Here is a 21,006-nt window from a genome sequence, read left to right on the forward strand (position 1 = left end):
AAAATTTATTATTCCTTTCCCTTGTACTATATACTAACAAGAGAGTAGTCTAGAGGGGAGTGTCTCTACCACCTACCACAGGTTTGAGAACATACTGCATACTGCATTATATCCATTGAGGGAGTATCAATGAGTCACTACTGAGATGGATGTGAAGAAGAAGGGTTAGAAGATTATTGCTCCGGATTATACTTTATCTTTAGCATATTCAAAAGCCTTCTGCAGTCACTCTCGTCACTCTTCTTCCACTTCTTACCATCATGGTATCTATAGCCTGTACCTTCCTTACCAGTACTCTTTGTATTTATAACAGCAAGTGACGGAACATCTCCATCAAAGTATAGAATCGCTGAAGATAGAGAAGAGTCCTCATCCTCCCATAGTACTTCATCTCCATATTCTAGCTGATGTGTATCTTTACCAGGCTTAACCTCCACTTTCAATGTTACAAGATCACCTTCAGTAGCATCTTCAATGTTTAGCAGAGGTGAACAAAGTTTCTCAATGAGATGTTCCGTGGTTCTTTTCATGTCACCCAGCTTTCTATCAAATTCTTCTCCAGTGAGTGGAGTCCATATTGACCAACCCTCAAAGTAGTAGGAGTCTGTTGCTCCACCAACAGATTTAGATTGCAGAAATAAAAGGCCATAGTCTCCAGAGGAGTATAAAGTTGCAGTTCTTAGTCCATCATTATCACACGGTGTACTCCAAAGCTCTACTCCCTTATTACAAACACTAGTTATATTTGCAGAATCCTCGGAGGTAAAAGTCTTTTGAGTTATTCCACTCATCTTTACCTCTTTAATCTCCACTCCAGAGTTCTCTGGCTTAGAAATGTCCAAGGCATCCTTACCCTCTGCAGTCTGAGAATTTGAATCCCCTGTAGTGTCGTTCTCCATGTTTTTATGCCTTTTATAATAGCTGAGTTGATCTATTTCAACCCACTTGCCACTATCCTTAACATAGTATTTATCACACTTGTTTCCTGTGGAAATGGCTACTATGGGTGAGTAGTTTTCCTTTTCTTCAACAAAGCAATATCGGAATTCCTCACCAGCCCTGACAGTCCAGATGGGAATATCTCCATCTACAACAGAGGTAACCCTCTTGTCTTTCTTGTCCCTCGTTTGGTATACACGACACTTTATTTCTTCAGGTGTGATACCTTTATGTATTGCTACTAGATCCTTATTTGGTTCTTTAGAAATGTCAAGAATGTAATCAGAGAGTTGTGTCGACTGCGTTGTTTCTTCTGGAAGAGCATTTTTAGATCTAGCTGGCCTTCCACTAATCTCCTCTATCTTCTTATAAAAGTCCTCCTCCGTAAGATCCTTCCATTCCTTGCCACACTTTTCAAAGTACTTTTGTAAGTATCTATCATTGGAATCATTAATAGTCATGTGGGAAAGTTGTGGTCTTCCACTCTTGAAATATACAACTCCAGATACACACCTTTCCTTTTCAGCAGTCCATATACTTATTCCTCCATCCTTGGCCTCAGTGGCGTAGTTGCCCATCTTTGGAACATAGAAACGGGCTGGAAGATTTAGAAAGGTTCTATTAAATATTATACATTTATCGCCATCCTGGGTATCAGAAAGGTCAAGGGTAAATTTATTTGGAGATCCAGGAGTGTTCCTGAGCTTCTTAAGTTCATCGTAATAGTTTGAAGTAACTTCCCATTTACCGTTATCTCTTAAAAGTGTGGAAAACTGTATCCCAGAGGGAGTATCTTTCTCTAGGTAGACAAGTACTGGCTTATCATCCTTCATAGTAACTATGGACCGTATACACTTCTCTCCAATTTCTCTTTCCCAGATTTTTTCTCTACCACTAACAAGCTTATTTACTGGAACATTTTCTCCATAAAAAATCATTCTGGTTGGAACTCCATCATAGTCATAGGCAAAGGACTGACAGAAAGATGGATATGGCCTAGAAACATCTATGGTTACTGGTTCAGAATGAACAGAGAACTCACATTCTGGTAGACCTGTTTTCATCTTCTCCAGTTTTTTGTCAAACTCTTCAGGAGAAATTGTAAGCCAACCTTCCATGCCCCTTAAAAGATGTCTTTCTGCATTAAAGTCTCCTTTTGAGAGTACGGCAACCATGGGAGAATATCCATTTTTGGTATAAAGGGTACATTCTTCTAGAGATTCATTAGTTTTCGCCTTCCATACCACCTTTTCAGCATGGATAATTGTCGTAACCTTGTCCTTTCTAGTATTTAACTTGTATTTAGAAGACTTTACATCGCTATCTATCGTCTCGTTGAAAGTGAATAAATCCCCGTTAGGCTCCTTGGAAAGATCAAGAGAGCTAGAATTTGAAGGTGTATCAGCTCTCACAGTATCTACTCGTCCTTCCTGCTCAATATGCGTACCCTTGAGTTCTAGTTCTTCATCTTGAGATGTAAGTTCCTCAGGTGTGGTCTTAAGAGGTACTCTTTCAACAGTTTCCTCCTTAACCACAAAGACATTGCCATCTACATCATTAACATCAAGTTCAACAGTCCTGGCTTTGGGTAAGGAAGCCAGTCTCTTCATCTCAGTCAATGCAACATCATAGTCATCCTTAGAAACACCAACCCATTTACCATTCTTTTTCAAATAAACAAATCCTTGGTTAAGTGTTAGGGATAGCAACATAGGATTCTCTTCCTCAAAGTATACCGTAGCAAGTGTACAGTGTTTGTCCGGAGAATCGGATTTCCAAAGTTCAGAATCTCCATAGTTTATCTCATTCAAGTAATGATCAGTTTTAACGGCATATTTTTTGATAGGAACCTTATCCTCCTCAGATTCTTCTACAGAGAATGCTGTAGAATCAACATCTGAAAGATCCAAGTCGATGGTTTTTACAGCTGGTTGCTCAGGCTGCCTCTTTAGTTCCTCTATTATATTTTCACTCTTTGTCTTCTCGACAAGCTTCCACCCTAGATTCTTCCTTTCGTAGTATATTAACTCAGTCTCATCATCAGACTTCTTTAGCAAGAGAGCAAGAAATGTCACGTTACCCTTTGAGATAGTATATGCTGGAGAACACTTCTTTTCAGTAGACTCCCATACAGTTCTGCCTCCATCCACTATCTTATTAAAGTAGAATTTCCCCTTTGGGTAGTAATAGGTTGTACTTATGCCATCTTGCACAGTAGTAGCTGGAACATCAACCGAGTTTGTATTCACATCAGCCAAATCTAGGGTAATTGGAACTGCGAGTTCTTTGGTGGAGTGATGTCGTGGAACAGGTTTAGGAGCTCCAACCTTTGTGTCTGGAACATTCTGTTTCTCTTGTAGAATCTGTTGAGCTACCCGTTGAACTTGAGAAGTAGAATTGGCTTCCCTAAAATGCTGCGTAGCTTTATCACTACCTATTTTAGAATCTGGAGAAACACAATAACATAGTCTAACTAATAAGGTCGTAGATAGTAACGGGAAGAATTTCATCTCCGCTTGTTATTACCCCTAGAATTTATCCTGTACATATGCAAAATTTGTGCCAGTTATTTCTCCTCCTATCCTGTTTTACAACCCAAACACTAGGAGGAAGAGAAATGTCTATTCATGTGTACCCCATTGGAAGAAGAAAGATAATAGAGTGTCCTATATATATCATTTTCCATAGTCTCCATACTATCCTATTTATCTTATTCTTCCTTAGTATCCTCAGTATTCACCCATGGTGGTACTCCATTAACGTCTCAACTGGTGTGAGCAGAATGGTCAGTAGGAATGAGTATAGATTGAGAATTCCATAGTAATACTCTACAGTCATATGTATCATGTTTACTCTATTCTCATTCCATATAATCCTCTGTTTTAGATTTACTCTTACTACTATAGTCACCCTCCATCTCAGATCTTAGCCACGTTCTCGTGTACTTAATGCATGCACTAATCACACAATATACTCACCGTTGTCAGAAACAAAAATATTGCAGGCCTTCTAATCTCTCGCATCTCAGTAAATGTGATTAGGCGTGATAATTGGTTTCTAACGCTTGGAAATGACAACACATCCCTTTCTTGAACAAATAGGCTACTCAAGAGTACAATAGCCGGTATTATCGCCGAGTAGAGAAATATTTTCTGGATATTCATGTGCCTCGTCTAATTTTATTTAGAGCATTATGACAAAACTTTCACATTAATTCAGATTTAAGAGTAGAAAAGACATGAAAGTATTAAGGATAAACTTACCCTCTTTGGGATAGTCATAAGTAGAACAGCGGACAAATAAACCATTGCGGAAAATGCCAACTTCCTAAATGCAGAAAATACAGAAATCGACTGTGTAATTTGGTCATTGGTCTGTTGCTTTCCTGATTCTATAATTAGCGCTTCTCCAACAACATTGCACATCTGTATATGGATGTAAAAATTTGGAGAGTATAAGCACAGAACACATGAGAAAAATATATTCCAAACACTTCCCTACAACATGTATAAAGTATAAAAACCTACTGTTATGCCAAGAGAGGACATTACCAGGTAAAATGTGGTTACGTAAATGTCTTGTTTATCCTGGATCCCTAGCATTAACAGCGAGAAAAACAAAATAAACGATCCTATAACGAGATACCCTTTTCTTTTGCTACCAAATACAGGTATAGAGTCGCTCATGAATGAAAATAGCATCTTTATATTCATTGGGAGTTTTACAAACCCACAAAGAAAGATTAACATTGCTGTAAATTTGTGTAATGGTTGTGAATATATGAATGTAGATGAATAATACGCATGAGTAAAGAGTATTCCAAAGTATGTGACTAAAGGAGCTAGAGTCTCGTAATATATTCACAAGATGATCCATACAACTTCCAGGAGTCCATTAAACCATCTACTCAGTACAGATTCACTAGTCTCCCTACTGGAGAGTATCTCCACAGTCTCATATCTGTCTAACCCAAGGATCTCCTCTAGAACGTTTGTAGATCCACCAACCAAATCCAGTAAGGGAACCAGAAACTACAGTGGCAGAAGCAGAGCCTCCAAAAATTACTTTCCAACCATTATTAGAAGAGTTTGGAGAAGAGCCAGGAGAACCTCCAGAAGGGACTTTACGAGCTTCAGGAAGAGTAGCTTCTCCTTTATCAGCACCTTGACTAGCGGCTCCTTCAGAACCATCTCCAAGTTGAGTATGTCCACTAGAAGCATCAGTACTAGAAACAGCAGCAGTAGTAATAGTAGAATCTCCACTAGCATCATCAGTATCAGGAGTAGTTCCAGGCTCTTGAACAGGAGCAGCCTGAGGTTGAGCATGTTTTTTAGCAGGTGTGAGTAGAGTGGCAGCTGTGTCAACCGCTCCAATAACTAGCCCCCTAATACTGGAACCAATTGATTCCCATGACAAACTAGTACCCATACTTCTAGAGTTATTAGTCTGAACTTCTCCAGCTCCACCTGGACCAGGAACAGGAGTACCATCTTCACCCTTTTTACCAGCAGAAGTTTGTTCACCTTGATCAGTTTGATAATGTTGAGAAGCATTTTGGGGAGAAGAGACATTACCAGCATCTGAGGCTTCAAGACGTTGAACAAGAGTTCCAGATTGAGTACTTTGAGCAGGAATAGTTTCTTCAGCTTTAGCTTTACCTTCTTCAACATCTTTATCACCTCCACTTTCACCAGGTGGACCAGCAGCATCAGAGTTTATAGTACTTGGAGAGTTTTCGAGTACAGGAGTAGTAAGAGATGCTTTTAGAGCCTTATTTCGTTCCTTTTCCGCCTCTTTCTCTTCCTTGTCGAGTTGTTTTTCGTCTTCAACTTGTTGTTGATTATTGCTACCATAAGAACATTCTATCAAGCTACTGCAACCTAGTGGACTCAGTACTTCTTTCAGCCTTGTCCATTGAGCGCAGGTAAGTCCAGTTTCTATGTGAGTACGCTTTATCCCACTGAGCTGAAGGATCCACATCCATTGACCATTACTATTCTTGTACCAACCTCTTGCTGCGGGGTTTTCACTTTCAACGTAAATGAGTGAGGGTTCCTCCCCTTGACAATAAAAGGCATAAACATTATCTACGCCATCTATGGGAAATGGTGATCCGTGTAATTTTATGTTTTTCCTTTGACCATCATCCTTGTAAAAGACACCAGCTAGTTTTCCACCTCTAATGGTATGTTTGTAGGCTGTGGTATGACTTGATATGTGACTCAAATTTTTACAAGAAACTTGTACAGGAACAACAGAGATTTTTCTCTCGTTCTTATGCTCATTACAGCAGTACTTGTTTTTATCTCCACCAGTGGCGTGATGCTCAGAGTGAGTCTTGGTAAGATTTATGGTTACATTACTATACCGAAAACATAATACTTTATCGAGTTGTTCGGAGAGTTGTATAGTAGGTTTAGAATTGTCTGTATCAGCGTAAAAACCATTGTTACCACTACCGTATTCTTTCCATTGTTTTCCGTCGAGGTCTGTGCTATAAAACCACCTAGATGTTTCATCGTTCGATGACTTAAATTCCAGCATTAAAGGTACATTTATAGCACCTAGATATGAATACAGCCTTATTACACCAACCGAATAAGTGGGAGGAGTAAGATCAGTAGTATATTTTTCCTTATATGTAACTCTAGAGATCTTAGTATCATGACCAGTAATCATATACCCTGTAGCAATGTATTCGCTACCTGGGGGGTTAAGTGATGATGTAGACTCTATCTTTCTGATATTCTTTACACAGGTGATTTTATTATCTTTGAGAAAATTACCTGTGCGAGAATCTTGTATATTAAATGGGACAGCACCATTATTGTGACAGTTCTGATTATCTAAGGCTTGTTGTTCATTCATATTAGGTACTGTACCATTCCTCCAAGTTTTGTAACCTCTTGCCCTGCCATAGAATGTAGGTTGCGGTTCATCCTTCTTCGTGATTCCAAGTAGGATAGGATTATCTGGAGCTCCATCCCAGTAGTATAAAGATACATCTATGACATTATCTATGGGTTTTCTTGGTCCTCCCGTTCCATTTACTTCTATTATCGTACTTCCATCTACTTCCTTTTTTAGCTTAAACGCTCCTCCACTTTTGAGTTTATGGGTAAGTTTGATGAAACCCTTAATAGGCTTATTTACCTCCATTTTGGCCTTTAGGCCATTTGGTTTGTTATTACCTGGACAGGTACATGTACTATCCTTTTGATCAGCACATTTTCCATCTACATTTAATGTTAACACTCCAGTACTCATCCTCCATGTTCAGAGAGCATGCTCCTTCAAAACTCTGAGATCCATGAGAGAGTCTATAGTGGAGTAGAGATGGTCTATTGTAGAGGCTCCTTAGAGTCACCAAAAATAGTCATTCTCCTTAACACATTATACAACTCTCCGTCGGCTGTCCATACAACCTCTTAATCCAATTAATTCCATAATAGAACATCATACTCGTTGTATTCGTATACCTCATTTCATTCATGTATATTATACTTACCCGGTGGAATATTAAAATCATCCTTGTATAGATACATGACTGGCAGATTACTGAGCACTTCTACACCATTGACCATGGCAATTATGCACGAGACGATCTCATTCCTGGACGAAAAGTAGCCATTTGAATAGAGAATAGACTCGTCAAACTCCTTTAGTCTAGACAACTTGGAGCTTAGCCTTGAGACAAGGAGCTTTGGACTCGAGAACAACCGACTACACCCGTCCCAAACTCGAGTTCCCATTGCTGCAAATCTCATATATTCCAGCGTCCATGCATCATGTATATAGATTTAAACACATGAATATATGCAAAAATGGATGAGAATCCGCATCTATAAACAAACTTGGAGAGGTGAGTATGTAAACCAATAACCGATACTAGCGTCTATTTTAGCGCAATAGACGAACATTAAAGAGTAAATGGTATAAACTACTAAAGTTAGAGGTCATTTTAGCTTATCCGAATGAGCGTATGTAGCACAGTGCCATTGTTTGGACTTGGCACAATGTGTAGATTTTTTACGATACCTACGCCCAAAATGTACACAAAAATGGAACAGGAAGAGAAGACTGGCGCAAATTACTAGAATTTTATCCCTCGACTAACCCCATGGAGAATCGCCACTTTTTGTTCTTTGCTATTTTTGGAAATGGAAGACTTTTGGGCGGCTTGATGTGAGATGGATACTGTACAAGGCAAATGAGCGTCTTGTAGCCCTATTTGTGGCCATCATATCCATGCTCTGTCAGCCATTCCATAAAGTAGGAGAACGTCCCGCAAATTGTTTCAGTGAGCAGTTTGAGTCTTTCATGGCATAAATATTTGATGCTCATGGCTGGAACAGAGTATGCTCAGGAATCCACGAGATTAGGGTCAGTCCTTAATGGCTGTCTAGGGAATGTCCATGGAGAATTTGTTAAGATGATGAAAGAGTGATAGGAATAGGCAAAGCTGTGGGAATAAGGAAAGTTTATGATGGAGAGTTACGACTCTGACGAAGAAGATAACGAGGAATAAACACTGGAGGATGTTCTGGTGATGTTAACACTCCACTTTCACCTCTACAAGGTCTTCCATCTGGTGTTGTGAACATAAACAGAATGTTCCTAGCGGACCTATATATTATGGAGGTACTGATGGACAGTATCTTAGGCTGAAAAAGGAAGAGGATCCTCCCGACTCCAGCTTCTCCGAGTTTATGCATGCCGAGAGAGTGATATTCCCTGCATGACTTCCACAATAAATAGCCTTCACTCTTGCACTAGTCCAAGTACCCATGTATGATAAACTATCAGGATCCATTAATATTACCCCGGAATGGATGCAGGATGAGTGAAACTAATTACACATGTGTATGGCCACGGATCACCGCTGGATGGATCTATAACAACTGAAACGCTTCTCTATTAGCTCAAGCATCGTATTATATAACGTAGACATAATAAGGATGATACAACTGATGGAGGTTAACGTTCTCGGAATTTTCACCCTTCCGTCACAAGTGTGTAATGTAACGATCATTCGCTGTATTATTACAGAAACACCTTTACCATGAATTTTAACGTTATTACAGCTACGATTCTTTGGGTTTCCATCGCAAAGTATGTAGGAAGGATAACGTACGGAGAGCGCAACTTGTCATAACCAATGGAGCTTAATGTGTATGCTATTGTCGTAGAGGATAATTTAGAATTGTGATAAACCTTCAATAATTCACACAGTCGAGCGTTTTGGCAAGTTTTGTGGGAGATCGCTGGGCATGCCCATTACTTCTCCCACATTAAGCACATTACATTCACGATTCCTCACCCTGCATTATCACGGTACAAGGTTAAATTGTACTTTTATGAATATCTAGATTCTTATAGAGAATACATTGTCAATCGTTCACTAACTTGTCGTGGTTAGAGAATAGAGGAGACCTCACTAGGGAGAGAATACCGGTTTTCTAGTACACATGAAACTTTTAGTGATGGGTTATACTTATGCAAGTGTTAGACTGTACAGGTGCTGATTGATACCCCTAGAATTTCTGTTTAAAGGATGAACGCAGTTGAGAATGGACAAGGAATTCACAAGGCAAGGAACTTCACGTTTTAAATATCCGCAGCAATAGACTTTAGTTACAGTGCTTAAAAGACACGGAAAAAGGTTTGGGCACATTCTGGAGGGACTACACATCTGGAATCTTCCCTGGAAAAGGTTATCATTTCATTTACTGCACTGGACACCTTATCCAGTACGCTTACTCTACAGTTTAAATAGGATGTATGTATAGTAATGCGCTTAATAACTAAACTATAAATACATAATATGGGCCTTCTCAGTATATCCTTGGTGGATTGAAGCATCCGTATACTACCCTAACATGCTCGGAGTATATGCCATAAAGAACCCGGTATGAATCACACTATAATGTTCATCATATTACGAGAGTTAATGCATTAATAAGCCGGAATTTAGCAATATTAAAGGCTCTCTTCCCCATATCCTCTCTTCCTTTCGTAACAATCCTAAAGTCTTCTTCCAGTTAGGTATATACACCTAAATATACGTGCCAGACATACTTTATCTACTAGCCATAGAAGTGTGAAATGGATATAGACATAGGAGAAATGATAGCTTAATTATGAAGCGTAGATTTACCACCCCTCTGACTATTCATATTGCACTGCCTGGAGATTCACAGGGGTAGTTGAGACTATAGGCAATAGTTTCACATCCATTGTAATTTTAAAGATGGAATGAGACCTATTACATTTATAAGAAAGACAGTATTCCTCAAAGAAGGAATGACTTTCCATTTTAGGATTTTGATTTAAAGAAGAGGAATAAGAGAACAAGTATTCACCTCTAATTCTCTATGAGAATAGTCCTCAACACTTATAGATTTAATGTGCAGTTCAGAAGAATGAAGATCATCATAGTCATTCTTTTACTCACCTGCAGATTATGCAGTGGTGTAGATCCTCCTGGTCTTAGCGGTAAAGAAGCAGATGTTAAAAGTGGACCTAAGGAGACTGAACCGAGACAATCACCTCTATCATCTCCATCTGGTGGTTCACATGCCAATAGACACGGTCCTAATGCTCAAAGGACTCCACCTCCTAAGTCTAGAGGACTCAGGGATACAACAACAAGAGGTACTTTCCCAGGAGCAAAACCTACTGTTACACAAACTGCAGTTGGAAGGGGTACTACTAAAGTAACCGTAAACTCCAAGCCTAGTATTCGTCCAGACATTGAGGATGTTGGCGAGGACCTGGAAGAAGATTTTAAACATGTCAAGGCGTATCATGATAATAGACAAGAAACTATCAAGACTACCCTTGAGGTAACTAGTACTGTGGAGCCTAAAGAACCTTTGGAGTACAAGATGGACATGACCTTGGTCACTGTAGAAAAGTCTACTGAGGGAACTCTTTCAGTGGTTACCTATACAGTCAAGAAAGACGCTCATTTACCTCTACTCCTGCATGATAATAAGCTTGTTTGGAAGGGTATAGACAGTATGAGTAACAAGGACACCCTTGTAAAGGCGACGGTATACCTTGGATCTGGTGGACCACTAGCCGCAAACTTGACATACAAGAGAGTCACAGAAAGCACTACAAAGGAATACTGTAAGCTTGTAAAGGATAGATGGACATTTGTTGATAAAGGTGCCCTTGAAAGGACATTTGAGGAGGTAAAACTACCTGGTAATGCTAATGCATCTGCTTATAGAACAAAGGCAGACTCTACTCTATTTGACATACAGGTGGAAAAATACGAGGGAATACCAGTATTAAACTGCATTGCCAAAAAGGGTGTAAAGGTACCCAAACTTGTTTACGATGGCAAAGTCGTATGGCAAGCTGATGGAAATCAATCCTGTTCATCAGCCACTTTTTACTTTGGAAAGTCTGGTATCATTGGCATATCCTTTACCCATAACAGTATAGAAGAGACCCTCCATGACTGTTTCCGTGTCTTTAGCAACGACGAATGGGAAGGTGTAAATGGTGACTATTATGAAAGGGTACTTTATGAAGCCAAGAATCCAGAAACCTCTGTAGCTACTGCATCTGAGAATACTAAAGTCAAGAGCTTTATTGACACCGCCAAGTTTACCGTCGTTAGTGACATGGAAGATACAGTCCCAGTCCTAAAATGCACAGCTGGAAATGGTGCCTCTAAACTTACCTATGGATCTGACACAATATGGCCAGGGAAAAAGGATGTGATGTGTCTCTCTGCTGTCCTGTATATGGATGGAGACCAACCTACTCTTGCAGTACTTGTCACCAGGGATAATAAGAACAAGCAGGGAACAGTCTATAGATACCATGATGGTAAGAAGTGGAAGAACTATAAGGAGAAGGATCACCAGTCAAAATTTGAGGAGCTAAAGAAGGTCATTGAGAATAGGATTAGACAACACAAGATTCTCATAGCTAGTAGAACGGTGGACATTGCCAAATTTGATGCCAACAAAGGCCAATTATTCGACTACACCGTTGATAATGTCCCCGTAAAGATGTTTATTCCAAAGGACAACGTTACAATAAATAGACTTGTGAATGGCGGGGCTTACCTCTGGAGCACTGAGAATGGCAAGTGTATAATTATAATGCTGTATCTCAAGGATGATAAACCGGCGTTACTTTACATTGTCAGATTCATTCAGGGAGAGACTTACGGTGGTCTGTACAAGGATGAAGATGGTAAATGGACAGAAACTGAAGACTTTGATTACGAATTCAAGAAGATAAGGACAGCGCCTACATCCTCATCTCAATTTGCTCTTGACATTTCCTCAACTTCTGATACTACTGAATGCAGAATATTCCAAGCTCCACTATATGGAATAAACACTCGCTTCTACTCTCCCAATAGTGGTCATTATGCATCCTCTATTGCACTTAATGGAGTATCCATATGGACTGCTGAAAAAGGAGAGAGATGCACCTTTGTGACATCATATCTCAAGGGTGGACAAGAACACTTGTTCCGTATGACAGTCAAGAACGCCAAGGATAAAAGCTCCATGAAGTACTTTGAAAACTATGGCAAGGGATGGAAGAGTATAACTAAGGATGATTTTAATACCAAACGTGACTCTCTGAAAAGTGATGCTTATAGACCAAAAAATATCAAGGAAGAGGTCACTCCAGTTTCTCAACCTGATCAAAAGTCTACTCAATCACCCAAGAGAGCTCCGGTAAAGGAGATAGTCCTCGACATTGGTCGACCTGATCCACAAAGCTATAGATCATTTGACTATGCACTGGATGATGTCCCAACTCGACTCATAGTTGCGGTGAAGGAACAACCAAATAGGATAGTGCTTGGACAAGAGACTCTATGGTCTGATGACACTGGAAGATGTAACTACTGTACCGTCCACATCAAGGATAAGAAACCAGTGCTAGTCTACATTTCTGGAGGATCCTCGTTGTACATACTAAAGACCGATGATGGATGGAAATCCATTGACAACTATAGTGAGGAATTTGCTAAGCTTAGAGTTGCTGTACCCTCATCATATTCATTCTCCCTTGACATCTCTACCAACCAGGATAGTCCCAATTGCAGAATCTTTGAGACACCCTTCAATAAGGTTAACACTCGTTTCTATGTTCCAAAGGCTGGAAGGTATGCCACTAGTGTTTCTAATGGACAAGCTGTAGTATGGAAGGGAGACAATGAGAGAGCAATCCTGGTGAGACTCTACCCATCTGACAATCCTACCTTGTTACACGTGCTCTCTAAAGACACTAATGGAGCATTCAAACACAGCTACCTTGTCAAGAGTGGTAGTAATTGGGAGTCTATTAACAAGGACGTTCACGATAGACTACTCTCTGAAATAAAGGCTACTGCACCTGGTAGAAAGACAGACATTGGTAAGCTCAGACAAGAACTGATGGAGTCACAAGCCTCTCTGGATAAACTGGTAGAGTCCAAGAAATTTACAGACTGTGATGGACCACAAGATCCTTCCATTCTTGACATTGTCCATTATGAGGAGTCCAATGCTTATACAATAACAAACTGTACACTGGATGGTTATCCTACTACAGTCTTTATTCCTGACAAGGGTAGCATTAAGAAGGTAGTCTATGGGACTCTTACAATCTGGGAAGGTGCTGGAAATGAGGAGTGTAAGTACCTAATGATCCACTATGTCTACAGTATACCGGCATTTGCATACCTCATAAAAGGGTCAGACAAGGATATAGATTTATACTTTGCAAACAAGGAAGATAAGTGGGAGGGAATCCAAGCAGACTACATTAGGAAACTTAATGGACTTCGTAAGGATAAACCAGAATCCGGGGATTACACAATTAACATCAATAATACTACTAGTAACGATAAGTGCAAGGTTTATAGCTACACAATAGATGGGCTTCTGACCCATTCATACTATCCATATCCAGAAGTTACAGTGAAGAAGGTAATGGAGGGAAATAAGGACGTTTGGAGTGGAACCGGAAATGATGGAAGAGCTGATGCAAGATGTCTTTACTTGGCAGTAAGTTATTTTGATGATAAACCTGTGTTGGCATATTTTGTAACATTGGATGGATATAAACTTGAATATACATTTTACAATAGGGATGAAAAAGGTAAATGGTCAAGTTGCTACGATTATGTCTATAAAGACAGGTGGAGTGAACTAATTAATAAGAAAGATACATCAGCTGAGGGTAAAGAGATATCAGATATGAGACAGGAAAGACTTAAAAAGGTTGCACATGTTAGAACTATGGGTAAAGATTGTATACTGGATATTAAAGATATATCTCTTCACGAGAGATACAAGATTATAAAGGCCTTTATAAACAATATTCCTGCTTTGGTATACATTCCTGGACCGAGTTTTAACTTAAAGAAAATTATTTTAGATAATATTAAGTTTTCCCATAGTCGTCTGGGAGACCAATTTAAAGGTTTATCTACATTTCTGAAGGATAATGAACCCTCAATACTGCATGTAATTGGAATTTTAAGCACAAAATCTTTTGGCACAAGCACTTTCGATGCATACAAGTGTATAGAAGACACAAAACGAGATTGTCTTCTTGCTGATGTTGAAGCATTAAAGTCCTACCAACACTCCAAGTTCATCTTCTCATTGGATATATCCCGTGGAGGAACTGATGGATGCAAATTTGTAAGCTTCCGTCATGATGGTGTTGTAACTCACTCCCACACTGTTAATGCTGGTTATACAGCTAATATGGTTACTGATGGAGCTCTGGTTCTTTGGAAGGGTGATAAAGGTGAAAAGTGTTTATATACTCTTACCAGTTTTCTGGATGGTATTCCTATCCTACTGAACATGTTTGTGAGATTATCTGATGGCAAACTGGAACATTACTACTTCTACAACAATGGTGAATGGACGGTCATTAATAGTCTGGACTACAAAGCTATACTGGAGGACCTTATTGATACCATTAAATCTAGGTTGTCTGAGTCCATTGACAGAGATACCAGGGAAGTGCTCAGTCTAGATGTTGCCAAGGTAGATACTAGCAAGTATACCATGGAGACTACAAAGTTGAGAGTACTTACCAGCATTAAATATAGCCCACCAGAGAACAGCCGTGTTACCAGAGTGGTCTTCGGCAATGACTCTCTATGGCAGACTCTCAAGGCTAGTGTCCAATGTAACTTTGCCGTTATTACATACAGAGGAATATCCATAGAACTCGCTCAACTGTGTATTATGGATGGCTGCGAAAAGTATATGCACTTTGAGATGGAGGATGGTAGACTAAGTAGCATTACAGCCGAGGAGTACAATGATGCCATATCGAGACTAGACTCTGGAGATGGTGAATCTGATGAAGACTTTGAATTCATTCTTTCTACCATAGACACTCTTGATCTCATGACTCCAGCTGAAGTGGACTTTGAGATTGACAGGTTCCAGCTGGATACTCTCTCTTCTGCAGTCTACCTACCACTACATAAACATACCATTGGCAGAGTAGTACTTGGGAAGGCATTATGGACCAGTGGTAACTCCAAGTGTCTCTACGTCAGTACATTCTCCACTGATGAGTCCATAAAATTAGTCCAGATAGTCACTGAGAATGAGACTCTCCACTTTGGTAGACTTGACAAGGAACTTGCAAAGGTGCCACAGAAGAAGTACAACGAACTATTTGAGAAACTAGGGTACAGACAAGTTGACCAAACTCCATTCTATGTTCCACTTGAGGTACCAGATACACTCAGCACAATCTCACTGGATGTCTCAAAGGCACTGGACTCCAGAGTCAAAACTGAAAATGGAACCTTCAATGGAGTATCTTACACTACCTTTTACACATCAGACAAGGATATTATAGACAGGATATCCAGTGGTAAGCTTACCGTATGGGAACCTGAAGAGGATGAGGTCTGTGTCTATGGTCGTCTCTATCTGGACAATGGACCCAAGCTTCTCAAGATCCGCACTGTTGGCAAGGATGGAAGTAACATTGTACACCTTGCATTTGATACTGACAAGTGGATATGTCTCAGTCAGGATGTATTCAATGATAGACTTAACTTGATGGTCCTAAAGTTGACAGAACCACTCAAGTTTGCCTTGACTACCACAACTGATGGGTACTATGAATACACTTTTGACTTGACTAGATACCACCTAGACTCTAGATTTAACTCTGGTTTCATGACATATGGAGATCACAAGTATGCTGTTTGTACTCCCAAGAACGGTGCCATAAAGAAGGTAGTTCAGGGTAGCATTACCATATGGACTCCGTCTTCAGATGACTACTATGCCAACATGGTACTCCTCTCCAGGGACACTCATCTCTACATTCTTGTTCAGTCATCATTTAACATTCCTGCCGTTCTATCCTACCATCTGAAGAACAATGTTTGGAATATGGTAAACCATGAAGCCATTTCTACTGACATTACCAAGACACTACCAATCCCATCCTTTAGACTGACACTTGACCTAACTGGAAAACATGACCCAGAGAAGTACAGAGTGTTTAAGATGGACATAAATGGTGTTACTACCACAGTCTTCATTACTATCTACGGATACTATTTTGACAAGGTGGTCTCTGGTAAGGACCTCATTTGGCAGTCGTCTGAGAATGAGGAATGTAGGTATCTCATGTTCCATGACAAGTCTGGAAAGAACCCATTTATAACAGTCTTTGTGGACTATATGGATGGATCAAAGTTCATGGTCTATGAGATGAGGGACAAGTGGACATTCTCTCACCAGTTACTCGGACCAAAGAATGACCATAAGACTACTACTTCTATTGTATTCAACCTAAGTGACAAGACTCCTCAGAATGTGTACTTCTGTGACAACGTCTTCAATGGTATAGTACACAGAGCTTTCTCACCATTACCTGGCTACCATGTTCAGGAGGTAAAGGATATTGAGACTACCATATGGCAGGCAGAGGATAAGGAGCAATGTATATTCATTCTCTCTGTACCGGGTACTAATAAGAGCAAAGTTCCACTACTAAGTCTCTTTGTGAGGAATGAGGACTACTGTGGTTTCAAACACTTTGAGAAAACTGATCAGTGGAGACACATTGATGAACGTGGTTATGACAAGAGACTCACTGAGAAGAAGCAGGCTAACAATGTGACTACTACTGTTGCCATAGTTAATAAGCCTCAGTACAAGAATGCAGTTACCCTTGACACAGCCAATGTTGACCATGATAGGATTTATGTCCATGAAGACTCCTTGAATGGCGTCAGACACCTCTACTCTGCCAAGACTAATGACTACTTTAATGGCTTATTGGACAATAGCAAGAGCATTTGGAAGAGTAACAAGGACAAGTGTCTTACTGTAGCCATTTATGGCAAGGAGGAACTACACTGTCGTCTGGACGTACTCTCCTCGGATGTCATAACTCCAGTGTACTTTTGCAAAAAGACTGGCAACTGGTCTTCCACTAATCACGGGACCTTCCATGAGTGGCTGAGGAACTATGTCAAGACTCCTAGAATTAAACTTGATCTTGGTAACCTTGACACTAACTTCTTTGAGAGCTTCAGGTATACTCAGAACGGCTATGAGATACTGTATGGAAGACCACGACCTGGTTATGTACTAACTACCGTTGTTGATGGTTCTACAGAAGTTTGGGAAGCTGGACATAACCAATATGCTACAGAGTTCCAGATGTCGATAATTGGTGACTATACACTCATGTCCATCATCAGCCATTCCTACCAGGTTGAGAATATCTGCTTCCTAAAGTCTTCAAACAGTTGGTCACCCATTGATGAGGATGTCTATGATCAGTATCTAGTTCCTGTTAATGACTCTGAAAGAGTACAAGATATGCAACTTGATCTAACAAGGCCAGACGTTGATATTGTTACTGGACATAAAGATGTGATGGGAGATGTTACCATACTAAGATACACTCCACATCTTGGCAGATATGTTACTGCAGTTGTATTTGGGGAGTCTACTATATGGTATAGGAAGTACCATGACGAATACTGCATTTCAGCTGAGCATATCACCAAGGGTGGTGCCATATTCATTAGACTATTCCTCAAGATGGGAGGTTCTTTTGAACATCGCTACTTTACAAAGGTGGACAGTAAGTGGTATGTTCTTAAAGAGGCTGAATTTAGGAACAAGCTTGGTATACAGGATATAGATGTGAATGCAAAGTCTATTCTAGAGGATAATGAATCGGGCCCTAATGTCTACACACTGGATATTTCTGGAGCTGTGGACAGGGATAAGATTACTGCTACTGAGACTATATCCGAGGAGGTCAAGAGCGTCACATATTCACCCAAGTTTATTGCTGGAATTGGTAGGATAGTAGACTCTGATGGCATAGTTTGGATGGGAGCTTCTGACCAAAAATGTGTTACTGCCGTTATATCTTCAAAGGATGGATATGATTCACTCATTAGCCTCTCCATCAACACTGATACTGAGGTACGGTACAAGTACCTGGTGAAGAAGGACAAGGAATGGTACCTCATTAGAAAGACCAAGTATGATGAGCTGTTGACTACAATGTATAGATATTCTCTTGTAACACATACGGATACCACTTTTGATAATCCTATAACTCTAGATATATCGACAAAGCCTACTGAAGATGTTACTTTCTATGAGTATACCTATAATGATGTCATATACAAGACCTTCAAACCAAAGGATGACAGGTCCATTTTGGAAGTTGTGGATGGTAAAAGCGTGTTATGGAAGAGCTCATCTGGAAAATGTATCAATGCTTGGACCTACTCAACGGATGTATCCTCTCTATGTCGTCTCGACATTCTTTCCTCTGGTATCATTACTCCTCACTGCTTTGAGAAGAAAGGTAATATCTGGATATCACTGGATTTTAGACGATATACTGAAAAGCTGAAGAAACTTGTAAGATACAGATCCACAGAGATCAGAATTGACTTTTCTGGAATCTCTAGGGATGTTGGCACTCTAGTGGAATATTTTGATGCCGGAGTATTAACCATCACAGTAATTCCTAGGTTTAAAGTTACAGGTGTATATCATGATAATAAAAAAATATGGGAGGCTGGAAATAATGAATGTAGTTTTGCACACTTTGCAAGTGATGGACATAAGCACTTATCTTACCTCCGTACACCCACTAGCCCTGGTGATACAACTTGTGTTTCCTTTGAATATGCAAATGATCAGTGGTTTAGCAGTAATCCTTATAATTTTCATCATGACCATTATGCGCTGTGTCCTCTTCCAAAAGACGTTTTCAGTGGTGAATTGGTAGACACTACTCTTGACATAAATAGTGTAGGTAATGCTATCAGAATTTACAACTATAGTGACAAAACTGTCACTAGATTCGAGTATCAAACACCTATGAATGCTAATGTTAAAAGGGTTATAGATGGAGCAAAGATGTTCATTTGGCAAGGTGGTGATTGTGATAGATGCTTGTCATGTGAAGTTTATTCAAGGGAGGGTTACACTTCAATAATGAACCTGTTAATTAAAAATAGATATAATGTATCCATGAGCTATTTTGAAAAGAGCGATGATGGATGGAATGAAGTCAACTGGGACACATTTAAAACCAGGCTAGCCTCTATGAGCAACAACTCACGTTTACAGTTGCTAAAGGATAGACTTGTGGATACGTCTGAAAATTCAGATGTCTTCGATAGAAAGACTTCTTATACCTCAGAAGAAATAAATGTGCTTTATTTAAACCAGTGGCTACTAAGTCATGTACCTCACTGGGTGTTAGATCAATTCAAGATTCTTTGTCAAAAGAAGAATCGGTTCTCTTCTTTCAAGTAATTTTAATGGAACGTTTCAGAAAACATGCAAAAGTAATGCAGATTAATATTTGTCAACTCATTGAGTATGTTGGTTGTGCCAACTTATAAACTAGTTTGAAACATTCTACATTGTAAACATATCCATTTAGTTACAAGATTGCATTTTATATTCATGGAGTCAGCCTTTGTTCAATTGCATGAGGGGATCCCGACTCCATGAATATAAAATGCAATCTTGAATGTTTTCATAAAATACGTTTGTGAGAAGCTCAGATCAACTATTATAACTTATTAGCAGTAACTGATCTTATAATTACCTAATTAAACTGCCCTGGGTTTATGTACCCTTGGGGGTCTTAGGCCTTCTAGAAGCAGATATTCTAGCGATTTATGGAGTAACTCAGACAAATTTGCATGAAAGAGGTTTTCCAGGAGTTTTCCTTCTCATCACTACAAGGTCTTCTGGCTCATTCTGTCATGAGCTATACAATCGAAGGTGGTACGTAATGCTCTAGTTTGCCTTGCGAGGGCATCACAAGTATTAAATAATAGGTTGACAAAAGCTACAGAACCGCCAAGGAATTAACCAACCCCTTGATACTAGTGCGAAAAGGGAAGTCGATAGACCTCTGAAGAGTTTTCCAAGTTTGCCCATTATTCCCGAGAATATCACTGATGGTATATTTATAAACATAAACTTGAAGAAAACTGTTTTAAGTTTAATGGGTGGTTGTAGTACCATCACGGGGATACACTTTCAAAGTAACGAAATGAGATGGATAAAGAAGAGTCTAACAGCAACCACAAAACAAATCATATAAGCCACAATTCACCCTTGTACAAGGGTGAAGAATGTGATAAAGTATGTTATGCTAATACCTTTTTGAACAAAAATAGAAAACAAACACCTGGACCGAGTAAGCGCAAATTTCCGATATCAATGTTTACACTAGACATTTTATAAAGGTCCACAAATGTTTAAATTAAGGCCTTTTCAAAGAGTTGTTTCTAAAGTTTAACCCATTTTCTAAATACCAGTTTTCAGAATTCCTTTCCAGGGTCAATTGAATGAGAGGTATGAAATCATACATGCTATAAGGTGTTCAAGAGTGACTAATGAGACATTTGATACCCATAGAATGCCTTTTGAAATTTTGCAAGTTTTCCCTAGTGACTGCAGAGTTTTTCGTGCCATTTCTGGTCAAATATTTGCCAAATGCATGCATGTAGCCATTCATGAATTAAAACATGCACAGGCTCTTAGACAA

General features: G+C 39.5%; 4 protein-coding genes across 4 annotated transcripts; 1 reads left to right on the plus strand and 3 right to left on the minus strand.

Moving 5' to 3' along the window:
* Nucleotides 1-173: 173 nt before the first annotated feature.
* BEWA_038710 (hypothetical protein) lies at nt 174-3,449 on the minus strand (the record flags this gene model as incomplete). The annotated part of the gene is made up of 1 exon (XM_004833228.1): nt 174-3,449. The coding sequence occupies one exon, from the start codon at nt 3,447-3,449 to the stop codon at nt 174-176; it is 3,276 nt and encodes a 1,091-aa protein (XP_004833285.1).
* Nucleotides 3,450-3,896: 447 nt separating this feature from the next.
* Nucleotides 3,897-4,688, minus strand: BEWA_038720 (conserved hypothetical protein; the record flags this gene model as incomplete). The annotated part of the gene is made up of 3 exons (XM_004833229.1): nt 3,897-4,091; nt 4,203-4,364; nt 4,467-4,688. 3 exons carry the CDS (start codon nt 4,686-4,688, stop codon nt 3,897-3,899), a joined length of 579 nt encoding a protein of 192 aa, XP_004833286.1.
* A 205-nt stretch (nt 4,689-4,893) lies between these two features.
* BEWA_038730 (hypothetical protein) lies at nt 4,894-7,098 on the minus strand (the record flags this gene model as incomplete). The annotated part of the gene is made up of 1 exon (XM_004833230.1): nt 4,894-7,098. The coding sequence occupies one exon, from the start codon at nt 7,096-7,098 to the stop codon at nt 4,894-4,896; it is 2,205 nt and encodes a 734-aa protein (XP_004833287.1).
* Nucleotides 7,099-10,361: 3,263 nt separating this feature from the next.
* On the plus strand, nt 10,362-19,757 carry BEWA_038740 (hypothetical protein; the record flags this gene model as incomplete). Its single annotated transcript, XM_004833231.1, has 1 exon — nt 10,362-19,757. One exon carries the CDS (start codon nt 10,362-10,364, stop codon nt 19,755-19,757), a length of 9,396 nt encoding a protein of 3,131 aa, XP_004833288.1.
* Between the last annotated feature and the right edge of the window lie 1,249 nt (nt 19,758-21,006).

This window comes from Theileria equi, assembly GCF_000342415.1.
Source record: "Theileria equi strain WA chromosome 2 map unlocalized gcontig_1105316255037, whole genome shotgun sequence".
NCBI classification, from domain to species: domain Eukaryota; phylum Apicomplexa; class Aconoidasida; order Piroplasmida; family Theileriidae; genus Theileria; species Theileria equi.